This window comes from Pelobates fuscus, chromosome 5, assembly GCF_036172605.1.
Source record: "Pelobates fuscus isolate aPelFus1 chromosome 5, aPelFus1.pri, whole genome shotgun sequence".
Classification (NCBI taxonomy): Eukaryota; Metazoa; Chordata; class Amphibia; order Anura; family Pelobatidae; genus Pelobates; species Pelobates fuscus.
The window spans coordinates 73,428,182-73,455,099 of NC_086321.1; the positions used below are offsets into that span (position 1 = coordinate 73,428,182).

At 38.0% G+C, this 26,918-nt stretch overlaps 1 protein-coding gene across 2 annotated transcripts in view; it reads left to right on the forward strand.

Annotated features, from left to right (window-relative positions):
* EGFLAM (EGF like, fibronectin type III and laminin G domains) overlaps positions 1-26,918 on the forward strand; it is a 97,323-nt gene that overhangs the window by 63,273 nt on the left and 7,132 nt on the right. The window contains exons 10-23 of one of the 2 annotated variants that reach the window (XM_063453988.1): positions 10,024-10,124; positions 10,883-10,983; positions 11,838-11,982; positions 12,482-12,671; positions 12,754-12,879; positions 14,492-14,735; positions 16,145-16,256; positions 17,156-17,272; positions 18,095-18,275; positions 19,064-19,087; positions 21,056-21,134; positions 21,596-21,739; positions 26,093-26,176; positions 26,742-26,845. In XM_063453988.1, coding sequence (XP_063310058.1) covers positions 10,024-10,124; positions 10,883-10,983; positions 11,838-11,982; positions 12,482-12,671; positions 12,754-12,879; positions 14,492-14,735; positions 16,145-16,256; positions 17,156-17,272; positions 18,095-18,275; positions 19,064-19,087; positions 21,056-21,134; positions 21,596-21,739; positions 26,093-26,176; positions 26,742-26,845 — 1,752 coding nt within the window. The remainder of the gene's footprint in view (positions 1-10,023; positions 10,125-10,882; positions 10,984-11,837; positions 11,983-12,481; positions 12,672-12,753; positions 12,880-14,491; positions 14,736-16,144; positions 16,257-17,155; positions 17,273-18,094; positions 18,276-19,063; positions 19,088-21,055; positions 21,135-21,595; positions 21,740-26,092; positions 26,177-26,741; positions 26,846-26,918) is intronic. The other variant, XM_063453989.1, reaches the window with a different exon arrangement.

Sequence of the window (26,918 nt, forward strand, 5' to 3'; positions counted from 1 at the left end):
GTGTGAGAGAAGACGTTTATTTAAAAAAAACTGCCTGACATTTGAAACATTGTTATACACTATCCTAGGCTGCTATGGAGTATTTATCCTTACTACTAACACTAAATCAGTCAGGTAAAGGTAGCATAATTCAGACATGCCAAAGGTAAAAAGTGGGTATAAATATCTCATTTAGCTGATACGAAAGATAGAAGTTATAGATTATCGTGGTTCTATAGTGCTAGATATGCAGTTTTTTACGAGATTTAGTAAGATGCTAATATCTGTTTATTTGCAAAATCATAGTTGAACCCTAAACCAATCAGTGGACTTTACACCCCGTATGTGATAATCTAAGGCAGAGGTTAAAAAACAAACAAACAAACAAACATATGTTGCCATGGTGACTAGTGGTTTGCATCTTGGTGTCTGGCTATCTCTTTTTTTCTATTATGTGATTAGCTGTTTGATTTACAGAATTAATGCACCAGTTCCTACAAAATGTATCAAAACATTTACATTTGCATAAAGTCTATGCAGAGGAACTTCTATCCATTTGGGAGCATTAATCTGAAGATTAGGTTCATCACAAAACTGTTTACGTCAGTCCTTAATAACTCTTCTTCTTTTTTTTTTTTTTTTTACATTATTTATTTAGTTTTCTCACAATTATAAGATATGGAAACATTGGCTATGCAAGTTATAAACATAGAGGTTTAAGTGCGCCCTTTTTTCAAAGGGTTGTGCGGCAGTAGTCGTGATACAATCACGTAGTAACAATACAACATTAACAACTTATTAATACTTGTTGATTACAAGTTAACTTGGAAACATAGAACGATATGCATAGCAGTGTCTTGGGGCATGTGCTCGAGCTGTCCGAGTGTGCCATCCACAACGGCAGAGTCAGTGGAGTATGTGGGCTGCTTGTTGGCTAGAGAAAAGACACTATATTGCAAATAGGGTGGTTGTCTGGGCCTAATGCCCTTGATATCGATGTCGGCCGCAGTCTTGTTGTCTCAATAGCCTTTGACTCTGGGCTGGGGGTTCTATGCGTCACCGTGTTATATTATGGCGTTTCGTCGGGGCGTGCTACCGGTCTGCAAGTGGTTGGGTTTGCTAGCGCATGGAACTATGCTGAGTTGACGTGGGTGTCTTAAGGGAGCCGTTGCGTGCCTATCGCGACTTATGTTAGGCTTGACACTACAGGTTTCTATAATCGTTTTCTTAGTCGTCTTTTGTAGTAGTTGATCGTATGCCCAGGCGGGCATGTTGAGCAGGGGCTGTCACATAAAGACCCCAAGTCACTTGCTTGAGTGTGCTGTGCCCTGGGTTTGTGAGACGGTCGAGATCGTCTGCTCAGGCATGGGTTTTGCTGTTTCTCAGTTATGTGGCTATGCTTGTGTTTGTTCTATCATTCGTCTGCGTCCTGTTATCGGTTACCTGTGGGTGTCTGTGTTTGCTGTCGTGTGTGATATGGTACGTTGTGGGGTAGCTGTTTTTGTTTGTGTATGTTGACGGTTCTGGTGTTGGCAACACTCGTTGGATGGTATATTTGCCGGTTGTTTGTGCATTGGTATCGTGTATAGGACCGAAACAGGAGAGAGGGAGAAGAAGAGAAGAGAGAAAAAATAAAAAGGGGGGGAGGGTGTGGGGGGAGGAAGGGTAGTAGCGTGAGCAGACCTATGATGCATGGCCCCTGCGTGCATCTAAGGAGGCTCCATGGGGGTGCCCCTTCTCCTCCCCTCATTCCTTCTTGGTCCGTCTGTGTGGCCCCCTGAGACAGCAGTCCTTAATAATTCTAATGAATCTACCTCCGTATGTAATTTTGTTTTTCCGCTATTGAAGTTGATAGTATGTCATGAGATTTAGCAAATAGTGAACTGCAATTAATTAAACCCAGTTCGGCCAAAATGTCAAACGTTTAAAAATTAGCTGAGAATTTTCAAACTATAACCTACATTTAATTTACAGCTCTTTCCAAATTCAGCACAATTCATATACAATAGGCAGAACTTTAGCTAGATGTGTGGTCTTTTTAATTCTATAAAGTTTTGAGACTTGAAAAGCGTGATTGACTTTACTGTTAGGGAACAGTCTGTCTTTTGAGATGGAAGATGGAATTTGCTGGCAAAATACCACTGAATAAATTAGTTGAAAAGCATGCTTTTTATTTGTAGGATTACATTTCTATTTTCGTGTATGCATGTGTGTTTGTGTGTATTTTGGGAAAAAAAGTTCTATTGCTGCAACAATATCTACTCAGACGTTGCCTGACTACTAAAACCAGAAGGTTCCATCATTAGTGGTACTACACAAAGGCCCTGCATATGTATTCTCACTCGTTTGGGTTTTCACGACGGGTCTAAAACTTTCAATAAGCAAAATATTTTTTTTTATTGAAGGCACAAAAGTTAATTAATATAAAGAGCAAAAACAAAGAATATGAGAACTCTGAGAACGGATAAAAGCTTAGAGAAGCTTAGTAGCTTGCCCGTCGGTAAATCCCTGCTCAAATTTCCAAATAATTTTTGCTCACTTGTGCCATTACAGAGAGAACATATCAGAAGCTTATCAGACTGGTCCTACCTGTAAGGGCAATCCAGAACTGAAATGCCAGCAAGTTCTCTCTGCACAAGAGATACAGAAACCCCAGATGATCGTTTCGGCCTTCTTTGGGTGTGAGGTGTAGCAATACCCCTGTAGGCACAGTGACCACAAGGTCCATGTCTGGATTACCCTTTTAACTTGGGGAGAGCCAAGTTAATGCATTGAAGCAAAAACAAAGAATTTGAGAACTCAGAGAATGGAGAAAAGCTTAGAGAAACTCTGCAGCTTTGTATTCTACTATAGTGTTCCTTTAATGTCTAAACAAGCTCTGGTGCAAGCAGGTGCCTTAAAAGTCAAAAAGACAAGTAAATTGAGTTCACCTGTGTGCAATTAAAGTGTCACATGATCTAAAAATAAATACTCCTGGTTCTGCTAAACGAGTCTAGGATAAAGTTCCCTCAAAAGTATCAATCAAGGTTGGGTTATGAAAAAGAATATTCTGAACTTTGAAAATCCATCAAAATACTATTAAATCTATTTTTAAAAAGTTGAAAGAACAAGGCTCAACTATGACAGCTACAGGAAAACATCCACTAAAATTGAATGACTGATTATGGAAAGCATTGGTCAAAGAGGAAAACAAGAACAATCAAATGGTAGTTCTGAAAAATGCTGGAATGTGGTGAACAAAAGAAAACATATGGATTTCCATTTGAAGTTTGCCTAAGCACATGTGATCTAAATTGAAAAAGATTTAGAAAAAGGGGTCCCCTGGTCTGTGTGTGGTACAAATCATTTTTGTGGCACAAAGCAATAGACATATATTGGTTGCATAAACATTTCCCTCCTCCCCCAATCAGTACTTGATAAAATCATCTTTAACTGCAGTTACCATACCTCCCAACTCTGGCGTCCTGTGAATCGAGACACCGGTTGGAAGGGGGGAAAGTGGGCAGACGAGTGATGACATCACATCACTGACACTGCCCAAAGGGGTGGACTCACCCAGAAAGAAGACAGGTCCGTCTTGAATCCCGGGCAGACTAACTTACCACTAGGTTTCCCTGGGCAAGGCACCTAATGATATATTTATGCCTTCCTAAAATCCTCATAAATTGTGAGCTTGATTGAACAGGGTCTTCTTCACCTCTTCCCATAATAATAATGGTTGGGGCAATGGTTCAGGGCGCCCCACATGACCAACAGAAGTGTTTTGGTGAGTGGAGAAATTCAGAGATGGCGACCAGGCTTAGAAGTGCAAAAGAGAGGCTGGGAGTCAGGAGTGTTCATGTACATATAGAATAACATATTGCAAAATACTACTATATACACTTTCTCAAAAGACCTCTAGACAGACAGACAGATGGCTATTATAATTAATACTAGTGATGCAGTGTTACCGTGGTCTGCTTTAAAGTACTAAAAAGAGACAAAATGCCAAGCTATTGACAAACAAAATACAGTCATCAGGACCTAGAGTAGAAGAGAGACCTACTCAAACAAGCTTACAATCTAAAAGGAACTGGAGTAAAATAACACGAGAGGAAGAATAATATGATTGATGGGAGTGTGGTTCACAGGTGTCTAGCTAAACTCATGAAGCAAACAAGTAAAGTGTGGAAGATCTAAAGTATGGAAGATAGGAGAGTGAAATGTAACATGGGACCTTTACCTATGTAAGGTCGGATAAAAGAAAATAGAGAAATTACTTAGAAACATGTTCGGTTTTCCAAAACAGCTAGTATTTGCCAAGATTAAATAATTTTATTCTCTAGTTAGTTCTATTTGCACTAGTGCAACAAACAGCTCAACACCTCCCAACTACTTTACTTACACATCATGATTTATTTAAACAGTAACTACAGTGTATTTCACTCTTCATGCTATTTTGTCATCTTAAACATGCCTAAATTATGATTATTATCAAATTACCAATGTAATGCAACTTGTCAATATAAATTTAGGGTCAAAACAGCCTAATTGGAAACATTAAGTCAACTATGCTTTCCATGCAGCTACTCTGGCCATAAATGTGAAATTCACTTTGAATTCTTACTTTAATAAATGACCCTGTATGACTTCTATACAAATTCTCTTTCAAGTGTGCCTCCCTTTTAACAGCCTGGAAGAAACATCTGTTACTCTCCCCTTACCTGTCACTTAAATTTACAAATCTACTCATAATACAATAAGCCACTTTCATATGATTTGTTTAACAAACTGATGAAAAAATACCATTATCTGGTAAAAGGAAAAGCCATGAAGGCTTCAAATATAAGAAAATATTAGAGGATCTCTTTTTTCACTGAAATAATCTAAAATACCAAAATTCCCGTGGGTGTACTGCACGACTGCCAGACTGTGCTTTTCTGTTATTGCATTTCCCAGATATGGAAAATCATTTAATAAAAGAAAATATTTTACCACCTGTTATTTTCTCATCAAAAATACAAACCAAAATATTGTTACAGATGAGAATAAAGTAAATAAATATTCAGAAATCTGATTACAGAGGATTACACAAACAAACACGTGTTAACCCTTTCCATAATTTGCAGAAAAACCACCCCCAGAATCTGAGCATTTTGGGTGCCTGGAAAGTAATGTTTTAAATATATTTTTTTGTTATAGTATCCCTAGATAGCACATTTTTGAATGGAAACAAAAATAACTATATTGGCAGGACAGAAAAACTTAAATAAAAAAATCATTGTGAAGGAGGGAGGGGGTGATGTGACTGAATAAATTAGTGTATATGTGCATGAAGGGTGATGTGACAGCATGAGTGTGTTGGAGGGTGGCTTTTATGTGGGTAGTCTTTATTCCCTGTTCACCCACCGCACACATTGCTGCTTTTTTTTTTAAGTAAGGTGAGTTGCTTACCTCCCTTAGTTCTCTCCTTCAGCCACCCTCTGTTTGCTCTGTGTGAGAGTGGTTGACTCTCCAGTGTTTGCCAGAGCACCTGCTCCTCTGCTTTGTTCACACAGAGCAAGGAGGAAGCGATATCAAATTACATCTCCATCGGTGCTTAGTGTGAATATACAGCACGGACAGGGGGGAATGAGCTGCTGACACGTACCCTGTTTTCCCCCTTCCCTCTAGTGCTGAAGCTGTTTGGGCTGCCGGAGAACAGACCTGTACACAGAAAGTCTAGTTCACCCTTGAGAAGGTCACAGCGAGGCGACTGTTAGTGCTGCCAAGCTAGTAAAGAAAAAGAGAGAATTGGGGGCACACATGGAATATGTGTTTCTCAGCAGTCATGCTGCTGTAGAGACCAAAATGTATACAATATACAGATTTACATATTACAAGGATACTTATAATCACCTATCTCAGCAAACAAGTATGGGGATTGCGTTCAAGTCAACACTTCTTCATAGTACCCCAATAACAGAAAGTATACATTTGTGGAGGTTTGGGATAGTAATGAATGGAATAGAATTTGGTATAGAGCAGAGATATTACATGTAATGTGAGTATATACATCAAAGCACTATCACTTTAATTGTTTAGTCTTGACACTGCATTTTTTTGTATTGTGTTTATTTTTAATTCTTTATTTGTATATTTTCAGATGTTTTAAAAAGGCATACAAGTAGTAGAAAAGAATCAGTATTAACAAAATGTAAAGAGAAGTATAGACATACAAAACTGTACAATAAAGTCACAATGGGCATTGTTACATGTCATGGGTAAATACAATTGAAAACAGGGATCAAACATTGTATATGTAGAATATTGAGAATTTCAGCTCGTGGGACACCAGATAGCCAGTGATTGGTCCAGGCACCGGTATTCTATTTTGTATTGTTTTCTTTTATCACATTAATTTAGCATTATATATATTCCCAGTGTTCTTACAACAGATTATTTAAATACATTTTAGCAGATTGAGCACTAGCACTATTAAAAGGAACACTATCGCGTTAGGAATACAAATATGTATTCCGAACGCTATAGAGCCCTAGTCACCGTTTAGGTGACTAGGGCCCCGTTCTGCGGCAAATAAATGGCTAACTATTTATTTGCTTAGATATAGAGAAAGGTGCTTCCTAGGTATACAACCTAATAGGGAGCCCCAGAGGGGAAAGGGTTATTGGGGTAGAAAAAAGGGCATAACCCTGCATGAAGCACAAACAAGAAAAAGGAATGAAGGATATGATCACCCCGTTAGAAACAGGCTGATCACCTTCAAGCTACCCCAAAGTAGCGTCTCAAACAAAATAATAAACAACTTTATTGGAAAATTAAGGGTGAAAACTCAAGCGGCAGACAAAATGCCTAAAAGAAAATGAATAAACAGGGCTAGGTATCTGCAGAAATATAGCTGTACATCCTAGTATCAATCTCAGACATTTGTAACAAACTGTAACAGAGTGGAAAGTATGGATACAAGTAGCAATGTACACTAAGTTGTGGCAGGCACCAAGCCCCACAGGGTTAACACTTAAATACAGAAATCGAAAGGATAGAGGAGGGCATGTAATAAAAATGAAAATAAAGTGGAGATAACCTAATAGACCTGATAGAGGTAATATGTAAAGGTCGAATCTAACCACAGATAACTCAAAAATGAAGCCCAACCTCCCTTTAATAGATATCCAGAGTCTCAAAACGGCTCCTATATAAAAAGTGTAATACCCTGCAGACAAGTTTTACCAGTTCAAATATAAATCACCATGGCAACCCATGGACAGCCCAACGCGCGTTTCGGCGGTCTAAACCGCCTTTATCAAGGGCAAAAATAAATTGAAGTAGAGTGAAAATAAACCGGCGGTTTAGACCGCCGAAACGCGCGTTGGGCTGTCCATGGGTTGCCATGGTGATTTATATTTGAACTGGTAAAACTTGTCTGCAGGGTATTACACTTTTTATCTAGGAGCCGTTTTGAGACTCTGGATATCTATTAAAGGGAGGTTGGGCTTCATTTTTGAGTTATCTGTGGTTAGATTCGACCTTTACATATTACCTCTATTAGGTCTATTAGGTTATCTCCACTTTATTTTCATTCTTATTACATGCCCTCCTCTATCCTTTCGATTTCTGTATTTAAGTGTTAACCCTGTGGGGCTTGGTGCCTGCCACAACTTAGTGTACATTGCTACTTGTATCCATACTTTCCACTCTGTTACAGTTTGTTACAAATGTCTGAGATTGATACTAGGATGTACAGCTATATTTCTGCAGAAACCTAGCCCTGTTTATTCATTTTCTTTTAGGCATTTTGTCTGCCGCTTGAGTTTTCACCCTTAATTTTCCAATAAAGTTGTTTATTATTTTGTTTGAGACGCTACTTTGGGGTAGCTTGAAGGTGATCAGCCTGTTTCTAACGGGGTGATCATATCCTTCATTCCTTTTTCTTATTTATTTGCTTACCTTAATCCCGTGCCGGACTCCCTCGGCACTGGTGACCTCTCCTCCTCCATTGACGTCAGCTTACGAGTGGAGCCTTCAAACCCGCCCATGGGAAAACATTACTCAATGCTTTCCTATGGGGATCTTTTTTGACACTGGACTCCATGAGGACATCCAGCGTCAAATAAGTGTGATTAACTCTGTGTAAAAAGCAGAAGCGGCCTCTAGTGGCTGTCAGGAAGACAGCCACTAGAGGCTGGATTAACCGTGCAGTGTAAACATAGCAGTTTCTCTAAAACTGCTATGTCTTCAGCTGCAGGGTTAAAACTAGGAGGACCTGGTACCCAGACCACTTCATTAAAGCTGAAGCGGTCTGGGTTCCTATAGTGGTCCTTTAATTTGGTACCCACGTTGAAATTAGTAGTGTCACTGAGCTGTGAATTTCACAAGTTACAAAGACATAATTTGCAAACAAAATTTGTTTGCAACAAACAAATTTAATTTGCAACTATTCAAATAGTGTATACACGATTGCGTGGTATAAATGCATACTCTGGTAATTGTGTATACACGAGTGATGATATGAAGGGTTTAAAAGTATTGCTGAACAGAAACAAAAATGTTTTTTTTTTTATATATTTAAGTGAAATAGTGTTTTGTAAATACTTCCCTTGCTCCTGCTGTCACTAAAATCTCTCAGTAGTTGTTATTGACGATCAGGTGAATGTGATATTAGAGCTAAGAGAAAGCCAAGAAAACCTGAGGAACTGAAAAAAGAAAGTCTAAAGTGGGAATTCAACTGGAAAAAGTTAGCTATGATTCCAGTTTGGATACTCTGGCCTTACGCTTGAAATGCACTTTGACTTTTCATGTTAGTAAATAACCCTGACAGCATTTGAATAAATAGAATATCTCCTAATACAATAAGTACAATATCTCCTAATACAATAAGTACAATATCTCCAATGTTAACTCATCGGGTAACCCTGCAGTTTCCTCTCATTTGTGTTTTTACACCATTCCTCCCACTTAGGACTTGTGGCATTCCTTTTGAATGCCTTATATCTTTTTTTTCTCCCTATCCATACTCTTACTAATATGTCTTCTTCATTTATTCTGTAGACTGTAACCTCTGCCATTTATTCTCCAGTCTGTTTCCTAACTTTACTCAATCCTACAATAGTTTTTCTCTGTACTGTAATGATTTTTTTCATGGTACAGTTGAATTATTTAGCTATCCCCATAGAGACCTTCATTAGAAGCTACAGTAGAATTCCTCTCATCCCCTTCTATCCAAGGAGTCCACAAAATATCAAGTGGTCAATAATCTATAATAGGAGGAGGAGAGATCCTCCCTGCAGTTAAATTAACATAGACATTTGTGGAACAGGTTGACCTTACCTACAGTTCTTACTACACTAAAAGATAAACACATAAAATATCCACAAAATTGAGTGTTCCCAACAAGGGCATTAACATTATATAATTATTATTAATATTTATTGTTTAATATTAGCATTAGCATCATCATAATTTTCTTGAGAGCTCATAATCACTTTACTACTAAGCTTTTTCAGAAAAAAATACTAGCTTTTGTATTCAGAGGAATTGAAAAATGTAGGTATTTGTTTAGTTAGTCAGAATCTCAATGCAAATGCAACATTGACTGAATTTCCAAATGACTGAATGACTTACCGACCAAATTTAGTTTGGCACCATTTGGCTATTCGGCCATCACAGCGTCACAGCTGGCTGTTTGATTTTTAGCAGACATGTCTCACTCATGATATGGCGAGCATGGGCATGGGAGAGTTATAATCTACTCCCCGCAAGTGGGGGCATATTTGATAAACAGCAAGCAGCCAGAGAGTAACCGTTGGCTAAAATTCAGTGGTCAACAAACATATTTACAACATTTTGACCAAACTGAATAGAAATGTGACTGAAAGTCGGTCATATCGAAAACAATATATATTTTTGACAAAATGACCGAAAACAAAGAAAATTTTGTTTGTGCATGTCTAAAAATTACCATAAACATTTTATTTTTTTTAGTTGTGTGGAAAGTAGTAGCCAATCAAATATTAAAATACAATTTTTATTAAGGATAAGGCATCATTTTTATTTCGTTTCTTCTAGATATCAGCGTACAATATCCACACTTCTATGGTCATTCATATATGACATTTGAACCATTAAAGAACTCCTATCAGATGTTTCAAATTACTGTTGAATTCAGGGTGAGTTAATGAATTTTATGGTCCACAGAAAACCTAGGTTGAAAAATGGGACTCGTATATAAAATTATTAGTGGAACTATTTACCTTAGTGGAATTATTTACCTTTCAAACGAAAGGAATGTTTTTTCCAGGCGCCACACTTGCCCCATAAGTGCTTTTATAGGTAAACGGTGAACCCCAAAGTATATAGTTTTACAAAGCAATGTTTTTAGTACACCATAAAATTGGAAAATTGTTCTACAAGTAGAATTGTATTATTGCTAATTTTACATCTTTCTGATGTTTCTTGTTTAGTAATTCTGTAGCGACAGTTTGTCTTATTCTTTATAGATCTGTATATACAGATCATAATTACAACCAGTAACGCTAATGGGGATATTCACTAAAAATGCAAAGATTGTGGAGAATTGACCAGAGAATCTGAAGGAAAAAAAAAAATTGCAGTCTAGCTTTTTGCCTAAAGTTTGCATATTCGAAACCAGCCCCCCCATTTATTTTATAAATAAACTTAGTGAATAAGCCAACCAGATTTAAATGATAAAACGATTCCACAACACCATTGCCATACATAGTATATAATGAATAGTGTTTATCCTGCTCTGGTTTTATTTTATATTTATTTAATAACAATGTTTCCAGTTGGATAATTAGCTTAATTCAAGCAACAACTTGAATGAGTCCATTTCAATGAAATACAGCTTTTTCTGTGGTTTATAAAAGGCCGTCTGAATAAACTGCTTCTCTCTCTTTGATGTCAGGCTGGAAGGGATGATGGGTTACTGCTGTACTGTGGAGAAAATGAATACGGCCGTGGGGATTTTATGTCACTTGCAATAATACGCCGCAGTGTACAGTTCCGGTAAGTCTGTGGCACCATCGTAACAGTTGTCCATGTTTTGCAGAATAAGTATTTCTCTCATGTACAAAAATGCATGTGTTTTTAGTGTACTTTAATAAAAAAAAATTGATTCATATGGATCAAGTTTTTAAATAAAGCAAGCATACTCAGCCTGAAGGCCCTGTCAAATGTTAAGACTTACTTAAATTATTGTACCACCACTGGAGATAAAAATGTCTCTGTTCATAACCCAACGTTAGAACATTACAATAGTTTTTAAGAAAAGTAGATTATTTGTCATATTCAACTTCACTTCTAGTTATTAGTAAAGGATTAATATTATCACAAAATATCACTATATCTCAATGTTGTGGTCTGGGTGAAGTTGTCCAGTCAATTTTAACCATGTAATGTAAATTATTGCAGTTTTGTAGAAATGATGTTTACATTGCAGAGTTAAATACACTTGTGGTGGCTGTCTTGCTGACAGGCAATACAGGTACTAAATCCTTATAGCAACATTTGATTGGAGGAGTGTGAATTTTTTGACTGTGCATGCCGACTTCCAATCCATTGCTCCTCTTTGAGAAGCAATGGGTTGGATGAGACTGCAGGTGATGTCAGGTAAGTAATACTTATGTTACTCTACATATTTACTGCCAAGGGGGGTGCACAGAAGGAAACCAAAAGTAAAAAAATAAAGATTGAAACTTGTAATCAAAATAAAGTAAACCATTTAAATCAAACAAACAAAAATAAAAATGCCTTTTTTTTTTTTTAGAACCAAAACCCTCATCCACTTGTTATCTAATTATACATGGTTTAATGATCAATGTGGATTGAAGATAAACAAACGTTGTATTTTTCTGTTCCAGGTTTAACTGTGGCACAGGAGCTGCTGTTATTACAAGTGACAGTAAGATTAAACTAGGGCACTGGCACACCGTCACTGTGTACAGAGAAGGACTGAGTGGGTGGCTCAAGCTTGATAACAGTTCTTCGGTATCAGGAAAGTCACAGGTTAGGGTCTCTTCATTATTGTTTATTAATGTTGGAATCTTTTATTGTATACATGTTGGCTCACACTTTTAATTTTGCATTACATGATGAGTAAGTCATCATGGGTTGGAAATTGCAGCATATTGAACTCTAAATTGACTAAGCCAATGGAACAAAAATGTATCCCCTGAAGTATTCTTTAAACTTTTGCCATGCACACGCATGACCTACGTCATAAGCATTATGGTCAGTAAGACCCCTCAGCACCTGCCAAAGTTCAGGCAAAAAGCCCCTAGCAAAACAATTCTGTCAGCCATTTACTTCAAACTGAAACTGATTCCATTAGTTGCTGTTGCGTCCAATATTAACAACGATGGACAATATTTGTCTGATAGTTTATTGAAGAAGAAACATAAAATATATGTTTTTTTATGATAAAGAAATGTTAAAGAAATGTCAGCTTTACTTTATCTGCCATGTATTGTAAAAGCTATGAGTGTATATTTTGTGCTTTCTTTAGGGTCAGTACAGCAAAATCACATTCCGTTCCCCGTTCTACCTTGGTGGGGCTCCCAGTGCATACTGGCTCGTTAAATCGGCGGGAACTAATCGAGGATTTAAAGGATGTGTACAGTCCCTGTCTGTAAACGGACGGAATGTTGACATGAGACCATGGCCACTAGGGAAGGCTGTGAGTGGAGCAGACGTGGGTAAGTATTGTCTATCCTTCTGTAGTAATGGAGCTTGCAATTTTTATTGATTCAATAGTAATTGTCTGACACTGTCATGTAGGTGACTGCAGCATCGGGGTTTGTGATGAGATGCTCTGTATTAATGGTGGCTCCTGTATACCTAAAACAGCAGATTCCTATATGTGCCTCTGTCCCATTGGATTTCAGGGGCGAAACTGCGAGGAAGGTAATATATTTTAGTTTTGTTTTTCCTAAGTTTTGTTTTTGAGTACATTGAGACAATTTCAAATTGTGCTTCCTGAGGGGTAGGGAAAAAAACTGACTGAGTGCAATTTATTCCCAGCTCAGCAATTCGTTATTACTAGAATTTATTTGATATTGCTATAATTCAGAAGTGTAACTTAAAAATTAACAATATGAAGGGTGGGAGTGCCTGCTTGCTCGAAAATGGTTTAACATAGTTCGAGGAGCAACACCCATAGCCTTTTATTACCATAACCACTTAATTATGCTGTGGTGGTTATGGTGCTTAGACTGCCCCTTTCAATAATGTAAAGAGATGTAAATAGACACCATCCACAGATTTAAATTTTTACATGATACATAAACAAGTTTGATACTATTTTTCTGGTGTCTGCAGATGTGACTTACAATAATCCTTGGGTGGTGAGACCTCAGTTCTTTATCAGGACTGTCTCATTGGATTCAGGACACTTGGGATGTACGAGCCAATCGCTGCTCAGCAAGCCTTAGGTTCATTTTCAGTTTGAAAAAAACAATTGAAGCCTTGGACTCTTCATAACTTTATAAAACATTTAAATTTTTCTCTGTATAAAAGCCTGCACACTTTGCTGCTGGGGCTGCTACAGAAAGCTATCCACAGTAATATAAAGACGCATTGTTCCTGTAATATTCCATTCCTATCTAAAGTTTAGCTCTCTGTCAAGCACTTATTCCTAGGGAAGATTTCCAGGTTTTCAATGTCCCCTGTCGTGACAGCTGCCCCACTAAGATCAAGTTTTTGGAAATGGCCAACAGTGCAAAACTAGTGGAGAATGAGAAACATTGGGGGCAGTAAGTGATTTGGTTGAATGAAAAGACCCTTCACCTTGCTTTCTTGAGCTTCTGGCAAATATATCACTAATGAGACAGAGAGGGGTATTTTTTTATATACACCCCTATATACTTATTAACCCTTAAATAAGGGAATCAAGGTGAGGGGTCAGTTTTAGGACCCGCTTTAACCCCTTAAGGACCAAACTTCTGGAATAAAAGGGAATCATGACATGTCACACATGTCATGTGTCCTTAAGGGGTTAAGGGGGTCTGCCTTGACGTTGGCAGGCGGGCATTCCCTCCAATGGCCATTGGAGCAACTAAATGACCTCCATTTGTCTAAATATACATAGGAATTAAGGAGAGAGCGCAGGTATCTTTTTTTTCTGGTTTTTACTATATATTGGGGCTGATGTGTACTGTGGTCGTTGCTGCCGCCCAGGAGTGATGGGAGTGAGCGCAGGACTTATCTTTCTGTATTTGTATTCACTTATCATTAGTACTACCTAAATAACTAACACTTTGAAGTTTTTTGTTTGTTTGTTTCTTGTTTCATTGTGATAAATCCGTTAATTAAACAAACTATAATATAAATAAACATATCTGTTGGTTGCAGTATTATCACCCCTCTGCCTATTCTTGTTAGAAATACCAATTGCAGCAGTGGGGTAGATGTCTACCCTCTTTGCATTTCTGGGTATGTTTTGGCCAATAATGTGTATAGATATTTTGCATTAAAATGACCTTGATTTTTTTTATTACATTTTTTTGCTTCTTTTAAGCATTCGCTCTGGCAATCCCACAGTTCAACGAATCTATTCGGTCATATGCAGTAACGAGGTGGCCTTTTGAACCGCATCACTACCTTTCTTTCATGGAGTTTGATATCACATTTCGTCCCGACACAGAGGATGGAACCATACTGTACAGTTATGACACGGACAGCAAAGATTTTATCTCAATTACTTTGGTGAAAGGTTATGTAGTATTCCGATTTGACTGTGGTTCAGGAACAGCTGTAATAAGGTAAATTAGTGGCAGGTAAATGACAAGTATAATGTTGTTTGACGTAACAAATCCTTGCTTATAGGAACACTTAAATATAAAAAAACATATATATATTTATGTTTACCTTTGTGTGTTCCTTTTTGCATTTAGTTTATGCCTTTATATATAATTAAGTACAATACAGTTTCCTGTCAGCAGATCGACAGTTGTGATAGTCTCAGTCCAATCCACTCCTTTTCATTGGGAAGCATTCTGAATCAACAGTGTCCGTGTAGCAATTGCAATGCTTGGCCAATCAAATGTGTCCCATATAAAAAGTGTAGGATCCAGCGCTTCACTATGAGAAGTATGAACAGTGTTCGGTGTCATCATTCTGTTTGTTATGATGCCGAACACCTGCTATTTTTTACACAATAGTAAAATGTATTTTACCTCTTCTAATTTAATATTTCGATGTGTAGTTACGATGGTAAAAACTGCATCATAAAAAAAGAATTCTCCAAAATAAAGTTGATTAAAGTATAATGTATCCAGTAAGTCTGAATGACTTAAAAGAGTTGGCTTGTACTGTTTGTATTATATTGCATATTGTTATCATGTGCGAAGAAAATTATGGCTTTTGCGAAAGCCCAAATGTTATTGTATACTTGCTATACCTGCCGTGTGCAAAAATAAAGAATTGAAAAAAAACAAGTGTAATGTTTCTGAGGTCCCCAGTGCTGCCTAGCAATTGGAGACAGCCCAACACATTGTCATACCTTTAAAAAAAAACAAAAAAATAGACGTGGGACCCTAGGACTGTTAATTAAATGCCCTCTGCACTTTAAATACCCTAGACTGGTAGAGAAGATTTTGCTCCCATGGTTAAAACCTCATATTCCAATATTCCATATTCAAATATCGGTATGAACTTCTTTACTGACTCTTCTGAGTGGAGGGCAGAATATTATACTGTGAATGTGGGGGGTTGGGTTAAAGTTGCCTTTCAAATACTGGTGTTGTAAGGTTTTGACTCGAGTCATAATCATGTAGAATTAACGGCATTGATTGAGAGCATAATACTTGTATTAGGAATAATACAAGTATACACTACTTTTTATATATTTTGTTTTTGGTTTTTATTTAAGATAGGCCTCCAATTTCGTCCAAGCAATGTTCGCTATAAATCCTTAAAAAACTTTTTTAAGACATGCCATGCCATGGTACTTTCAAAGATAACTTTTTTTATTCTCCAGCCCCAGTTATTGCCTTAGTCTGACATTTTTATTCTTAAAATACCTAAATGATCAAATATATTTTGTTCCTGGTTAGGTAGAATTCTAATCAAAATGCATAAATATAACCAATATTGTAAGGAATTATAAAGGCAATATTACCTGGAAAATATTTATGCAAGGAGTGATTTTCTCATTTTTCTTTCAAATTAGGAGTGAAAAACCTGTAAGTCTTGGACAATGGCATGAGTTACAATTGTCTCGAACAGCAAAGAATGGCATCTTAGAAGTGGACAACCAAAATCAAGTGGAGGGAATGGCTGAGGTTTGTACAGTATATATTTCCCATTAGATTACAACATTCTACCTAGTATGGGACACTGCCTAATAAAGGCTGAAGATGGGTACACCTCTCTCAGGTAGATGGCAATAGTGCCAGGAATTAACCAACATTGTACAGACAGGGAACATACAGATATTAAGTCGAGTGTAGTCAACATTAAGGGCAGGACAGGCAACTGTAAAAAATAAATAGGCCAAGGTCTGCCTGTTCTGAATTTTAGAACAATGGAGCAGGAATTGGGGTTAGCAGAGGGTACACAGAGTGAGGCACATGTAATGGGTGCTTGTAGTCAAGTATGCATCCAAGTAACTGATCTGTATGGCTGCTCTGGAGTGCACTAAAAGTCCTTACATCAGGAGTGATGCACATCATGTATAATGCTGAGCATGCTCTCACATAAATATGCAGAAGGAATCTCTGGGGAAAAAAAACACAACATCACGCAAGCAAATAAAGTTGCTTTGCCATGAAAAATGTATCCAGTATGCTGTGAAAGAGCCTGGATGGGTGATTGAGTGAGTGGTGGAGTAGACATCATGATGTTTTATTCTAAAGTGGAATATTTATGAAAAGTCCTATCAGCAGGAAAGGTGGGAAGGCTTAGATCATGAGACGTTAATAGAGTTGAGGAACTGATGTATCTATTACTTAATTTTGCATCAAGTAAAGATTTGGCTCCTTTCTAGAGATGAAATGTCTTATTTCTGAAATGTGTGTACTGTTCATCTGTCTTTTGTACAACAATATATAATCTATCAATGGCTAGCCTTTTCTTTTCATATCATGTTTCCAACTCTGCAATAGAAGAACTATGTTACTGCTGAAAGGTACCCATTGTGTGCTGTTACCATGGAAATGTCCATCATATTTTATTTTTCCAGGGCGCGTTCACTCAAATTAAATGTAACACTGACATCTACATTGGTGGTGTTCCCAATTATGACACTGTGAAAAGGAACTCCGGAGTCGTGCGACCATTCACTGGCAGTATACAGAAGGTAAGGGCAGTAGTGCAGATAAAGAACCTTACAATGGTATAGCGTTTTTGTGAAATTTCAAGTTCTTGAAAAGTTTAGCCCACTGAGCGCAAGACTGACCCGGTAAAAGTGCCAGACACACGGTATTGAACTAAATGAATAAAAATAATTGCAGACAGGTATGCTGAACTAAAGAGGTTTTTCAATAAGTTTGGTAATATAGACACTTGCAGTAGGAATTTAATAATCTGGGCAGAAATAACCAAAGTAGAAAAATATTTGAATTAAGGATTAAAAAAAAAAAAAAAAAAAAAATGTATTCTATTCTGGACTAACGTTTGTAAGTACTTTACTGATGTGCCCCAAATTCCAATTTCTTTATCGTATAGTCTGCACTCACAGGAGTGATATTAATCAGGATCAATAGGATATTAAGGGAATCAATTCTAATCTTGAAAGGAATAATTGCTGTTCAGTGATGATCAATAAAGAGGTGATTCCAATTCTTAAGGAACTGAGATTTATGGTATGAGTTCACCTATTTTATGAGTCAGTGTTTTTGAAGTTTACTGCACTTTAAGTTAACTTACTATCAACGGAGCTCACAAAGATAAATCCAAGTTATTGTAAATACTAATACAATTTCTTCTGATCTACTGATGCTTACCATCACAAAACTCAGGTCAATGAAATAAAATATGTTTCCCTTCAAGAAGGAGTTGTGCTGGTGTTGTGTTACTTAACTACACATAACCATCATATCTATATGTAAACGATGAATGCAAGTCACACAAGAAAAGTAAATAAAGCACTTGCTCTTTAATACCCTTTGTATGTTCACAGCTTATACTCAATGACCGGATCATTAACTTGGTGCATGGCATGAGTTCTGGGGTAAATATACACAATGCTGCCCATCCATGTGCGACTATACCCTGTGCCAATGGTGGGAGCTGCAGACCCAAACACGATACATATGAATGTGACTGTCCTTTAGGGTTTGATGGGAAAAACTGCCAGAAAGGTAAATATTTAAATACATTTATTTATGTGAATTTGTTTTTGTGTTAATGCTGTCATCTGTGTCATATAATCTTGTACCAATTGACTTTTATTGCCAAGAAAATCCAGATCAGAACTCTTTTTACCACTAGATGGCGATATTTCCTCAGTGAGGAATAAATAACAGTACTGAATAAGTGACCATTGAGTATATATTGAATAATTTACATTATGAATTATATTCAGAACTGGCTAGGGTAAAGACAAGAGTAAATTAACAATAGGCTGACACCTGACAACAACAATGTATATATGTCCTTTACTCATAAAGCATTATATTTCAATGCAAAAAAAAAAAAAAATTACTAAATTATAGAAGCAAACAAGAATACACATTCAAATCAATATAGATTTGGAACACATGAGGTTAATGACACACATCACCTTTTATTATCTACAGTGCACCAGTCAGACAGACAGGTCAGAACCATTTTGTTTTACGATAACCTCTTGATCTTGGATCTTGTGCGATTAACCATGACCACCGGAGTTAAGCCCAGTTTTAAGTTGATAATGATTTCAAGCTTCATTAACAGCAGAAAAAAAGGGTCACTGTGTATATTGTGTTTGTTTTAAAAACACACATGTAATTCTGAATCATTGTAATCGATATTCTGAACATGCAGGATACAGCACTCACTTGTAATCACTCTCGTTTAATGTATATCATAGAATGATTAGATAAAACTATTGCGTATTCACATTTTGAATAGAACTGTCTTGCTTTCCTGCTGCCATTACTTACTACAGAATGTGGGAACTACTGCTTTAATAGTAAGTATTGTAAATGAAGCATTTAACATGATCCGTGTGTATATAATAAGCAAAGTCATTAATTTGTAATAATGTTTATTGAATAAATATGCTGATATGTGTAAATTATGTTCCCTTTGGATGCCATTAAATAGATGCTTAGGTATGTTGGGAGAGGGTTGAATCTGTATGAATCCAAGAAACCTGGTTAGTCTGTAAACACACAGCCTTAAACATAAGTGTAATACTCAACAAAAATAAACATTGCAGAATTTAAATGGAACATTGCAGAATTTAAATGAGTACGTACTGTCACTTTAAGGAAAAAGAAAACCAAAATGGGGCTTACTTGATTAGGTCTTGAGAGTCCAAAGTAAACTTCCAACAGCCATTCAATAAGTAAGATTAAATCCAGGGAAAATAATACAGTTCCTTTTCATGGTTTAATTTGTACAATAATTCAGTATGGAAATATGAAACATGAAAAGCAAGCAGATTAATGCTGGAGTTGTGCAGGAAGAATTCAGGATATAAATAAGAAATGCTGATATTTATAGGTGCACACTCAATTAGCTTAAATAGTGGCTGAGATTATCCTTGGACATAGAAACATAGAAACATAGAATGTGACGGCAGATAAGAACCATTCGGCCCACCTAGTCTGCCCAGTTTTCTAAATACTTTCATTAGTCCCTGGCCTTATCTTATAATTAGGATAGTCTTGGACAGCAGGCAAATGAAGGGTAAAGATAGTGTAGCAATTTACTTGCAGCAAAGATCAGCAAACTGATCAACTTGTTAGAGAAGGGAGTAGAATAGTCAGTCAGTTCCGTGTCCAAGGAGTATAGAGTTCAGCAAAGTCAGCTTGGAAGATCAGAGGTTCGGTAAACAGGTAGATATCACTGGGAGCTCAAACAGCACTTAGAAACATTTTTCAACAAATTGACTGAGCAATGTCTAAGTGGCTGCGGCTTCCCTTTAACCGTCTGACGACAGACGCATGGGTTTGCCGACAGGGTTCACCGAACGGTAATTATGACAATAAGGACAAAACTTCTTAAAGGGACACTCCAGGCACCCAGACCACTTCTGCCCATTGGAGTGGTCTGGGTGCCAACTCCCACTACCCTTAACCCTACAAGTGTAATTATTGCAGTTTTTATAAACTGCAATAATTACCTTGCAGGGTTAAGTCCTCCCCTAGTGGCTGTCTCTCAGACAGCCACGAGAGGGACGTCCATGTTCATAGAACACGAAAAGTGTTTTAAGCGATGCTGGATGCCTCCAGCGTCGCGGAAATCCCCATAGCAAAGCATTGAATAATGCTTTCCTATGGGGGAATCCTAATGTGAGCGCGACCATTGCTGACGTTGACTGGGAAGGAGAGTAGGCGGAGCCTGACCAGTGCTGAGAGACATCGGCGCTGGACTCTGGTAAGTCACTGAAGGGGTTTTAACCCCTTCCGCAACTTGGGATGGAGGGGGGGGGGGAGGAGTGGGTGGGAGAGGGGCACTGTAGGGTCCTGCAGTGCCAGGAAAACTAATATGTTTTCCTGGCACTGGAGAGTCCCTTTAAGTGAAAAGGTACAATGTTATGTTATTTATGTTGGTTCTTCAAAAAATGTCTGCATTTTACATTTACATGCTCACCGAAAATGCCGATTTTGTTTTTTGATTGCATAAAAGTAATTTTTAAGGTGCAAAAATGAAGGGTCAGGTCATGTATATCCCAAAACTCTATCATAATATAATATATACGTTTACAATCCTGGTGTTATTTTGTAACCATCTCTCTAGTTTAAATAGCTAAGAAACCTTATCTAAAAAGAGACATGGACCCATTGTTGTAACACTTTCAAATAAACCCAAAAACTATGCATTGTGTTCTTCATTTATGTACCATTAAACCATAATTTGTGAAAATCTTGGTCTGTTCCTGCAACCAGCATAGTTTTATGACATATTTAAATTTTTCTAATTCCATCACTAGTAATTACTGAAGCCATTGAGATCCCACAGTTTATTGGGCGCAGTTATCTAACCTATGACAATCCAGAGGTTCTTAAAAGGTAGGTTGTTATTGCAATAATTTATTAAGTTATTTACTGTCTCAGCAGGTGTAAATGAATAAACAAATGTGAGTATTTTCCATTGAATAGAATATATAGCACTTCCATTTAAAGTGTTAAATACAAATTCAGTAGTTATGAATAGAGCATTGACATTTTATTAAATGATAGTAGGACATTGTTTGAGATAAGTTTGATAATTTTAAAGATGTTCTGACACCTAAAAAATGTTCTTTAAATAAAAAGTGTGTGTGTGTGTGTGTGTGTATGTATGTATGTTTATATATAATATTTCTGTTTGATAAACATCACACTCCTCTATACTTTAAAATGCATGTTAAATTCCTGTTGCCACCCATCAAACTTTTATAATATGTTTGCTGTTTATTTATTTGCTGTTTATAATTTATTATTGTGTATATGTAGGATACTATCTTTGATTATAATTGTTTTCTTGCCAGAGTCTCCGGGTCACGATCAAACATTTTCATGAGATTTAAAACAACAGTTAAAGATGGTCTTCTTATGTGGAGGGGAGACAGCCCGATGAAGGCAAACAGCGACTTCATTTCATTGGGTCTTCAAGAAGGAACTTTAGTTTTCAGGTAATAGTTTCATTCAGTTCTGCCCAAAACCAACTACATAGTCTAGATTATGCAGATTATTTGAATTATCTTTAATACGCTCATTCACCAATTCATTTGTAGGGTTGTATCAATACATAATTGTTAGCAATTGAAAATGAGGGGTGGGGGAGGGGCGGGGCCTGACAGCTAAGATGGCCAGACGTGTTTGTTAACTGCTCCTGAACAACTGAGTTTAACTGAAGCCTTTACCACCTACGACGCCTGAAATTCAGAGTGGAGTAGATGGTGGATTGTTCCTGCAACGTGTGGGCACTCGTGGGTGTCCTTTATACTCCTCTAGACCAAGGAAATCCGCTGTCCGAACATGCGGCCTAGCGTGACTAGCAGCCTGGAGACAGGGGGAGGCGGCCGCTCCCTCAGCACAGGGCTCGCTTTGATCGATGGCCTGTCTGCTGCCCTGCAACCCCCCCCATGGACCGGTGGGGGTCATCCCGGTCCCCGCTGGGGAAACCTACCTCCTCTACACAACAAGGCTCCCTGCTGAAACGACAACCACGTGGCATGCAAAACATGGCCGCCGCTCCTCATCCTCAGCAACACCTGCGATGTACCGCTAAGCCGCAATGGAGAGAGAGCTTTGAGGCGCGCTTTGATGCTCTGTGTGACCGGTTCTGGAGGCGCATATACCACCGGCCACCCGTACCTGTTGTGACGGTCAGTCTGAAGGCAGCAACGACTACTCGACCAAAAAAAACACAAGCAGCCGACCCGGCACACGGAAAGTCCCTCGACAGGCGGTTTACCAGCGGACCTCCACAGTGCGGCGACAGAACACCCATGACTGCTTGGCTGTAGAACAACCTGCACCTCGGGCACTGTGGAGCAGACACCCCTTGCACAGCAGACCTCACACAGCGCTTGGGTATGTGACCCGGCTGAGGCAGCGGGACAGAGAGCAGAGTAACGCCTCACATAGGAGCCGCAAAGGGGCTACCCAGGATGTCTGTACCTACGCCCACCAAGCGGAGCCCAATAGACCAGCAAGTCACACACAGAGCCTAAGAGTGGGAATCGGCTGACCACTGACGGGCATAGTAATGCAGCCCCACACCGGACAATGGGAACCGCGTCACTTTCTGCAGAGTCCGACTCACCGTTGTGGGACTCTCGTCACCTTACAAGAGGATGCAGCATTCAAACACTCTGGACTGCCAACACAAGATATTCAATCCCGGGCTCATGTCAGAGAACACACGGCAGGAACTCTAGCTGGCAATAACTTCCAACAATGGATGCTTGCAATAACTGATGTTGTCTTTGCTTATTAGTTTTGCTAAACCGTGGCCATACCAGTTCACTTAATCTAATGCACAATAGGCATAACCTGTTGGATATTTGAGGCTAAAAATGAGTGCAAGTAAACAGAATGGAGTAAAATTATCTAGTATACCTACAATCCTGCAGACATGCTGACTCCCCTAGGAAAACAGCTGTACTCCCATAGCCTGTAGTACTCAGCAGCCTGGCAGCTTAGCGTGTTAACTTCCCATTAGAGGAATCTTTACACTATAATGCCTAGACGAATCGCACTGTCAGCTAAGCGCTCTAATGGGTATACTGTTTTTAGTTCATATGTGCCTATGACCTTCATAATTGTAACTAAGCCCGATTTCACTTATTGCTACCTAGTCCTGAGATGTACAATGATGTTACTAGCCTGTTGCCTTTAAAATACATAACTCCATCTTGGAACTCCTCCTCAAGCTCCGTTAAGCTTGTAGATCAGTTAATTGCATTAGCAGCCAATATGCGTTGCTAAGACAGTTATACCTTGCATGCCTAGTTATCGCCTAAACTTTTTGTTCACCCTGTACAATATTATGCTAAGACACGCATGCTTATCTTGACAATTTAACAAAAATGTGCAATGCCTTCAATGCCACAATATTGTTCTCTTGTGTTAATCGCTCAGTTTGCTCCTGCTGTTGTGGCAAAGCAAACCCATTTGTTAATCATATCCACGAATAAAATAACGAATAAAAAAAAAAAAAAGACGTACAAACTATATTTAACATATGATATATTTTCTTAAGGTTTTAGTAATTTTGCCTGATCTGCTCCTTTTTCCTTCCACTATGTGGACTTAGGCTCGCACCGCAGATAAAATCGAGGAGTTTTCACGGTTAGGGAAACAGCTATCATAAGAATTCTGGCAAAACATTATAAAAGGGCTTAAATGTTTTGTATGACAAGTGAACACAAGAAAAGACACAACACAAAGCATTTATGAAATGCTTATTATTGGAAGACCTAAGGTTCGACCCTTTCAATCTCTTGAAGGTTTATGGAGTAGTGCAGTTATTTTACTAGAACTGAAAACAAATATTTAGGTTGGATTGAAATATTGGTAAAATGATATACAGTTAGGTTTAGAAATATTTAGACACTGCCACAAACTTCATAATTTTGGCTCTGTACGCCACTACAAGGAATTTGAAATGAAACAACTGAGATGCAATTTAAGTGCAAACTTTAAGCTTTAATTCAATGGGGGTTGAAGAAAAATATTGTATGAAACATTTAGGAATTGCAACTATTTTCATCTACTGTCCCCTTATTTCAGGGGCTCAAATGTAATTGGACAAATTAACACAATAATAATTAAAACGTACATTTGTAATACTTTGTTGAGAATCCTTTGTAGGCAATGACTGCTTCGAGTCTGGAATGCATGAAGATCTCCAAAGGCTGGCTTCCGCCTTTGTGATGCTTTGCCAGGCCTTTACTGCAACTGTCTTCAGTTGTTTGTTTGTTCATTGGTCTCTCTGCCTTGAGTTTTGTCTTCAGCAAGTGAAATGCATGCTCGACCGGGTTAAGATCAGGCGATTGACTCAGCCATTGCAGAATATTCCACTTTTTTGCCTTAAAATATTACCGGGTTGCTTTCGCAGTGTGTTTTGGATCGTTGTCCATCTGTAAAGTGAAGCACTGTCCAATCAACTTAGCTAAATTTGGCTAAATCTGAGCAGACAATATATCCCTATACACTTTATAATTCAGCTGGCTGCTTCTGCCATATCATCAATAAACACTATTGACCCAGTGCCATTGGAAGCCGTTCCAAGCCTTCTCCATACTTTTTTTTATTCCCATCATTCTGGTACAGCTTGATCTTAGTTCCATCTGTCCAAAGAATGCTGTTTCAGAAATGGGTTGGCTTTTTTTTAGATGTTTTTTAGGCAAAGTCTAATATGGCCTTTCTATTCTTGATGCTCATGAATGGTTTGCACCTTGTGGTGCTCTCATGATGTCTTCTCCTTGTAGTAGAATTGGATAATGATATGCCTACCTCCTGGAGAATGTTCTTCACTTGGCTGGAAGTTGTGAAGGGGTTTTTCTTTACGATGGAAAGAATCCTGCAATCATCCACCACTGTAGTTTGCAGTGGACGTTCACGCCTTTTTGTGTTTCAGAGCTCACCAGTACACTTTTTTTTTTTTTCTTCACAATGTACCAAACTATGGATTTGGTCACTCCTAAAGTTCCTGCTTTCTCTTTGATGGATTTTTTCTTTTTTTTTGCTGTCTAAGGATGGCTTGTTTCACTTGCATTGAGAGCTCCTTTGGCTGCATGTTGTGGGTTCACAGCAACAGCTTCCAAATGTGAATGCCACACCTGGAATCAACTCCAGACCCTTAACCTGCTTAATTTATGAAGACATAACAAAAGGAATAGCCCACACCTGTCCATGAAACAGCTTTTGAGTCCATTGTCCAATCACTACTCGTCCCTTGAAAAAGAGGGGGCTACATATTAAAGAGCTGTAATTCCTAAACCATTTCACCAATTAGGATGTCGGTACCCTCAAATTAAAACTTGTGTAAATGTCCAAATATTTCCAGACCTAACTGTATATTGATTATATCTCAGTATTCAGGATTGCATTCTATGTGCCAATACACATGAACGGTAGAACTTGATTTCTCCAATTCAATTTAAACCAGACAAAGACTTACAACAGTGACCCATACAACAAAAAAAACAAGCAAATATTGATTTAACCTCTACAGATAATACACTTGCATACAGACACTGTGCTGTTTGTGATCTCAGATGAATAAAACTTTTTAAAAGAATACACCATCTACTATTATAACTGGCATTAAAATACAGGTTATGTTATTGTACTAAACATAAAAAACATATTGTTTGTAATACAGTCCTTATGTTAAGAAAAGGTTGTGAAATAATCTTAAATGTGTGTATACTCTGCCGTAGGGCTGATTTTTTTTTTTCTCATGGTCATTTATTATTTGTGCATAGATAGGTGAAATGATGTTGCCATTAATTGTTCATCTTTTACCTGTGCAGTTATAACTTGGGAAGTGGAATGGTTTCTATAATGGTCAATGGAACGTTCAATGATGGAAGATGGCACAGGGTCAAAGCTGTACGGTAAGGATGTCTCTCGCTACTCAATAATTATGACTTTGGTTCTTCCTCACAAGAGAAGTCCCGCTTTTATTACAGGCCTACCCGATACGTCGATTTCGGCACACCACAACCGATAAAGTACGGCTTTTGTCCCCGACTACAAATATATATATATACACTTTGTGGGTTCGGCCCGCTTCCCATACAGCTGTATTAGCTGTACTCTCCTGATGGCAGTCCTGTCTACAGCTGCACTGGCAGGAAACAATTTCTAACAATCTGTATATTGTGGATTTTTTTTTTTTTTTTTATAATACAAAATCTTTCTTTCTAATATGAAAGATACCCAACCAAGAAGAGTATATCAGAGTACCATAACACCAAAATTACTTGCATTCATTGTTTTCGTGAAATACACTATTCACCTCCACATATCACACCCCTGTCTTTTACACATACATAATGCAAACATTTTGCGATTTTAGTAAATCAACTGCTGATCTTACATTTACCAGAATGTATATTTAGTGTTATATAAATATATATATATGTGATGTCAAGTTCTCTGTGTTACATTCTCTTTCAGTGATGGTCAGTCAGGAAAAGTGACGGTTGATGACTATGGTGCAAGGACGGGCAAATCACCTGGTCTGATGCGTCAGTTGAATATTAATGGAGACCTTTACGTTGGTAAGTGTGTCCCAGCAATATAACAAGCGTGGGTACTCTGTCTTCATCATATTAAAGGGAAATTCCAGACCTG